The sequence below is a fragment of the Platalea leucorodia genome (assembly GCF_965183815.1).
Source record: "Platalea leucorodia genome assembly, chromosome: 1".
NCBI lineage: Eukaryota > Metazoa > Chordata > Aves > Pelecaniformes > Threskiornithidae > Platalea > Platalea leucorodia.
This window is the reverse complement of record NC_138823.1, coordinates 112,917,215-112,923,214: the sequence shown is the minus strand read 5'-3', so window position 1 is coordinate 112,923,214 and position 6,000 is coordinate 112,917,215. Positions and strand designations below refer to the sequence as shown.

The window sequence follows — 6,000 nt, the reverse complement described above, 5'->3', positions numbered from 1 at the left end:
CAGTTTTACAGAAACACTGCAGTATCAATATACTGTTGTTTCAGAACTTATAATGTTAACTACTTGTTTAAACCTCACAATCTGATGGTAAACCAATGTATTTTTACTTTCAAACTCCAGTTATTAAAAAGAGGAAAAATATCTTGGGAGTTCTGAAAAATTACTTTCCTTAGGGAAAAGATGCTTATATTTAATTTAATCAGAGGACATTATAAAGAGATTACATTACTGTGAAGACATTCTGAAAGATCACCTCCTTTGGATCAACAAAACAGAACACTGCTGAAAATTAAAAATAAATGTTTCTTGTTAACATACAAATAAACTTATTTAACTTAGCTATTAAATTGCTAAGGCCAAAAGAAACTCCTAGAGAACTTATCTTTGAAAGGTCAGATGTTTTTTTTCCCCCCTGTACTTAAATGAAATCATACATTGCAACCACACTTGTAAAGTAAGTGTAAAGACCTACTGCTAACATTTAACATTTAAAAATAAAGTTTCTGGATGAATTTAACATGAGAAAAGCCCACCTTAAACTACTGCATTGTGAAGATCAATTAAGAAAATAACCAGTTTATAACAAACTATGAATGTGCAACCATACAACCAAGGTAAATTGCCAATGTGTGGAATTAACAGTTAATGAGTTTGTTAATTTAACATATGAGTCAGCACACAGCCAGCTTCAAGTCCTGAAGCAGTTCCACTGAAAGCAGTCAGACTCCTATGGGTCTCAAGTTAAACAGTTCACTAACAGACTAAATCAGGACTACAGTAGTCTGGTGAGCTGAATGCACAGCAATTCATCTTTCTTTACAATATCTAACCATAAGCCTGATATGGCTCCAAACTGTAAAGCACATTAACTGATAGCAAGCATAAATTTCCAAAAGTGTTTTTTTTTTCCTTCCCATTTTATTTCTCTTTTCTGTTACAGAGTTAAGTAAGAAGCTGAGCAAAGGAACAGTGACATATGAATTGCATAACAAAGACTTACTAGGGAAAGATTTTCACATTTTCTCTTTCCTGAAAATGTTCAATAAGCTGGATAACTTATAGAAACCAGTTTTAAACCACAATCAGAATTATATACAGAAATGATGACTAACAAACTACAGCGGCTCTGCGTGGTCCTAACAGAGCTGGTGTCACAGACTGGCATGGAGAACTAGGAGATTGCTATTTCTTCATCTCCAGGATTGCGCTTCCTGGCCCTCGGTGTTTGGCACTGCATATGTTGCAGAACTGGACAGGAGATACCTAGAAATTAAAAAGAAAACAAGAATCTCTTAGAGAGATGTAGCCACGTTAGAATGTCAGAAGATGAATGAAAAATGCCTTTCTCAATGCTACTGTTCACAGTCAGGCTGTTCCCTATAGACACTGTTGTGGTTTAACGCGGCAGGCAGCTAAACACCACACAGCCGTTTGCTCACTCCCCCGCCCTGGGATGGGGGAGGGAATCGGAAAAAAGGTAAAACTCGTGGGCTGAGATAAAGACAATTTAATAGGACAGAAAAGGAAGGGAAAATAATTAAAATGATAAAAGAATATACAAAACAAGTGATGCACAATGCAATTGCTCACCACCCGCTGACCAATGCCCAGCCAGTTCCCGAGCAGCAGACATGCCCCACCCTCGCCAACTCCCCCCCATTTTTTGTTCAGCATGACATCACATGGTGTGGAATATCCCTTTGGCCAGTTTGGGTCAGCATGACATCACATGGTATGGAATATCCCTTTGGCCAGTTTGGGTCAGCTGTCCTGGTTGTGTCCCCTCCCAGCTTCTTGTGCACCTCCAGCCTCCTCGCTGGCAGGGCAGTATAAGCTGAAAAAGTCCTTGACTTAGTGTAAGCAGTGCTCAGCAACAACTAAAACATCAGTGTGTTATCAACATTATTCTCATCCTAAATCCAAAACACAGCGCTATACCAGCTACTAGGAAGAAAATTAACTCTATCCCAGCCAAAACCAGGACAGACACGTTCATGGCTAGGTGTTGGAAGGTGATATAGTGGAACACAATAAAGCAGGCTATTCTGGAGTTTGGAGTCAGAGAGCAATACACCTCACCACTCACTCCGAGTGTATTACCACCACCCTCCAGGAGAGTAAGATCAAATTTCCTCCAAACAAAAATGAAAAACACAAAGTAAAAATGTTGCTGATTATCTTTATAGATAAAGAAGCGAGTAAGTCACTTGGTCGGCTGCACTGACTACTGGATGTCTTAGTTACAGCTCTGCCTTTGGATACTGCTCCACAGATTTCCAACAGCTATGTCCTGAATACTGTCTATCTGATATCAAATACATGTTTATTGTTACTCCTATGTTTAGCTCTGTGCGATGCTTTATGCATGCATTAGTTTCCTTTCAGTATGTCACCAGTAACCAAATATCAGTAACACAACTGATTACCTAAGGCCAAGAAATACTACAGCAGTGAAGAATTTGGCTCAGATATATGCAGATGCCTGTGTATTCATACATACTATAGAAAATTTATCATGTAATATATCATGTAATATCCATGTCACATTTAAAAATCCCATTTAAAAGTTACCCAGTCCCACCACTGTCCCAGCAAATTGAGAATGCTAGGTAAATTTTAGATCATTTCTCAAATAATAAAATATGTGGTAAATATAGTTTTGAATAAATATTTACTAGTTCTTGGGCTTTCTTTTGCAAATGATCTAATTCATTAAGATTTTCATAACATATTTAAGTATACATGCTGTTCCATATGGCACTTTGCTTGGTTACTTGCAGATTAAGTGATTCACCAAAGTTATTTTTTCACTAGATGCTCATTTTCAGAGACAGACATAAGATCAAAAAGGTAAAATTCTTTTTTTTCTTTTGTGATTTTGTTACCATTCTGATTCTTTCATTCCTGAATTCAAAACTGGTTATATCTAGAAGTTACTATTTTGGTTTGTTTTCATTGGAGGGCAAAAAAAAAAAAAATTCCCTGATGAAGAAAAACATATTCTGAGCATAAAGATGATTACAAAGATATTAAATAGTCGCTCTGAAATGAGTGAGGTTTTTTCTTCCAGGTCAGAATCATTTAATATGGTTCACTTGAGAAAATACCTTTATTCTTGTCTTTAATTAAACGTACTTTGAGTGAGAGCTGCAACAGAAAAGAATTAATTTAAAAAAAAAAAAAAAATCTAACAGGTCGTATTCCCTGCATGACTTAAAGCTGCATTGCACATTCAGATTGCAGAAAGTGATAACATACTTCTCAAACAGCATCAATTTCTTTCTAAATTGCATGTACTTTAGTTGCAGGTGCCCTAAACACCCTTTCCCTAGTCACATACTACTATGGGTTATCATCACAAATAATTACTGTAATCATATTATAATTCCTGATAGACCCATGCCCTTCTCCACAGTTAACAAAAGGAAATAATTTGTCCTTTTATCTTTTGCAAAGGTGTGAGACAGATTAAGCTAGTTCCTTACTGTGTTGGATACCGGGAGGCACTCTTTGTGAAACATATGTCTGCAGTGGAACACTACCACGTTGAAGGACTTGGATGCATCTGGGAAAGAGAAAAGTAAATTCATTACAACAGGGCAATGAAACAATGATTCAGCGGCTACAGCAGTATATGCCTGCATTCTATCATATACATAGAAACATTAAGTAACATCTATCAAATTAATTTCCAAATTATTCTGGCTCATTTATACAAACCATGCGGAGCGATGGTTTCAGATAATGTGTCCCAGTGATGGAATTACAAGACAATTTTATTCTGTGGCTTCAGTGCTGTATACCTTTTCACCAGAAATTTTTCATGTCAGTATGTGCTACATGCTAAATTTGGGGAGGGAGAAGAGTAAACTACCACCAAATAATTCAGCCATTTTGAAGAAAAGTTAGCAAAAAAATTCTTGTGCCAGTGCGAGGAGAACGAGAACATTAAGCAGTTCTAGCACCTACACTACACGCCATGATCTTCAAATCTGGCAAGACAGCTGCGTAAGCGCACGATATGCCTTTCGATTCCCACATGAATATTTAGCCCAATTAGAAGCCTACATACAACATCCACATATTCAAAGAATAACCATCTCACTCATCAGCATCATCCACATTCGATTCCTTGGCTCCCATTCCCTTGACACACATACCTCATTTAGCTCTGCCAGGTTTTCTATCACCATGTGACCGCTCTGGTCTGTACGCTGGTGCATGTGATCATAGTATAGTTGTTTTTATTTATTTAAGTGAAAAACGGTAGAAACCAGATTAAAAAACTGTAAGTGATTCTACTGGGCTATGCACACTCGGCAAACAAAACAAAAATAGGACCATTCATATACTCTGTCTCAGGTATTCTTGTTTGAAGATGCCACGACAGATATTCTCCTGGTAAAACTATTTCTTCTTAAGATGCCCAACAACTATACTGGTATTTCTGAACTATAGTTGCCTTGGACAATGTACATCTTCAAAATAATATCCTGAATTTCTAGTTCCAAGACTAACTTTAGAAGATGTTTTAAAACTACAGTCTGTTTTAAGTTGTTTCAAATATGACAGCAGTGACTGAAGCCAAGAGTTTTCCACCATTCAGACAAAAAGTATATTCCATAAAACTTTATAATCTACAAGTTCAGTCTAAATTGTTCAACAGAGTTGGACAAGATTTTGTGGCAACAGCTTAGTTTTGTGGTTCTAATAATCTTTGAGAATGCGTATGTTGATGGAATTAAAAGTTGCCTTCCATTCCATGTAATTCAAAACAGAAAATAAGAAAGTCAAAGATGAATAAAAAAGAAAATCTGGGTTTACTGCAACAAAAAAAGTTCAAATTAGACTCCACTCCCACGTCAGAATTCATAAGCACACTTTGCACAGGAGACTGAAATTTATACAGTGATTACCAAGGGAGACTACTACACATTTCTATGAATAAAAGGAAACAGTATTTCCTCTAAAAATAAATTAAAAAAAAAAAGACAACCTCTTTCTCTTCTAGAAAAGCATCCTACCTGAGGGAAGTATTGGAGACAGGCATGATTCACAAATATTCTCCTCTGGAAAAACAAAACAAACCAAACTTGTAACAGCTTTGTTAAAAACCCCCATGTTTACTTTTTTATAAAGCAGGTATGAACATACTGCTATTACAGAAATGGAGCTTGGTCTTAAAGTATTTACTTAAGATGCCTAACAGAGTCTATTAAAAATTGAAGAGCATTTCTATTAACAGCGTAAGAAATGTTTAGATCTACTGATTCTGATGCTGGCAGAACTGCAGGAGTGAGGCTGTCTAGGATCAGTGCTGCAGAGGCACAAGGTGAACTGAAGAAAAGGAGCACAGGATGGGTGCCTGATTTCTCTGCAGCATTTTGTAGCAGAAGCTCTGATCTTCTGTCCATTTGTCAGATTTTGCCTCTTGGTATTAACACTCAGCTGGTGTGAATTACAGCACTGCTCACATGCATCATTAGCACCCTGCAACACATTTTCAACTATTTCTGAAAACTATCTTGTAGCTTTTGCTTTGGTTGCAGGTTATTATTACCTGACTATCCGTGTTGGCACTGAACAGCATTTTTCACCTTTATAGACAAACTGCAGGACAAAATACATTACTGGCTATGCAGAGATTGATCAAGAGAAAAAGCTGCATTCTGGGTCTTGTAGCTTTTGAGATACAACTAGTTCTTTTGCAAAGGGGAAAGCAGCTAGTATCCTACTACACTCTAGAAATAAGGTACAATATTCAGGCTTTTGGGCAGCTTCCAAAGTGGGCTGTCATGTGGCTTGGGTCTATAAACCAAGTAAAAGACTTCAAAACCTTGAAAGTCACCACATTTCCTCGGTACCCACCATCTACTAGAACACCCTTCATCTGAGTTCGATGCATTTTCTTCAATAAAGAAAGAGAATCGGCAACAAGTATCTTCTTGCAACCTTCCCGCAGCAAGATCTGTTGTGCAAAGAACAGAAAATACGTTGGTT

At 37.1% G+C, this 6,000-nt stretch overlaps 1 protein-coding gene across 3 annotated transcripts in view; it reads right to left on the bottom strand.

Moving 5' to 3' along the window:
* Window positions 1–960: 960 nt before the first annotated feature.
* Window positions 961–6,000, bottom strand: part of VPS41 (VPS41 subunit of HOPS complex) — a 110,394-nt gene continuing 105,354 nt past the window's right edge. For all 3 annotated transcript variants that reach the window (XM_082303903.1, XM_082303905.1, XM_082303904.1), the window contains 4 exons: window positions 5,869–5,968; window positions 5,025–5,069; window positions 3,486–3,565; window positions 961–1,263 (listed from right to left, as the gene is read on the bottom strand). In XM_082303903.1, coding sequence (XP_082160029.1) covers window positions 1,183–1,263; window positions 3,486–3,565; window positions 5,025–5,069; window positions 5,869–5,968 — 306 coding nt within the window. In that variant the 3' untranslated portion in view covers window positions 961–1,182. The remainder of the gene's footprint in view (window positions 1,264–3,485; window positions 3,566–5,024; window positions 5,070–5,868; window positions 5,969–6,000) is intronic.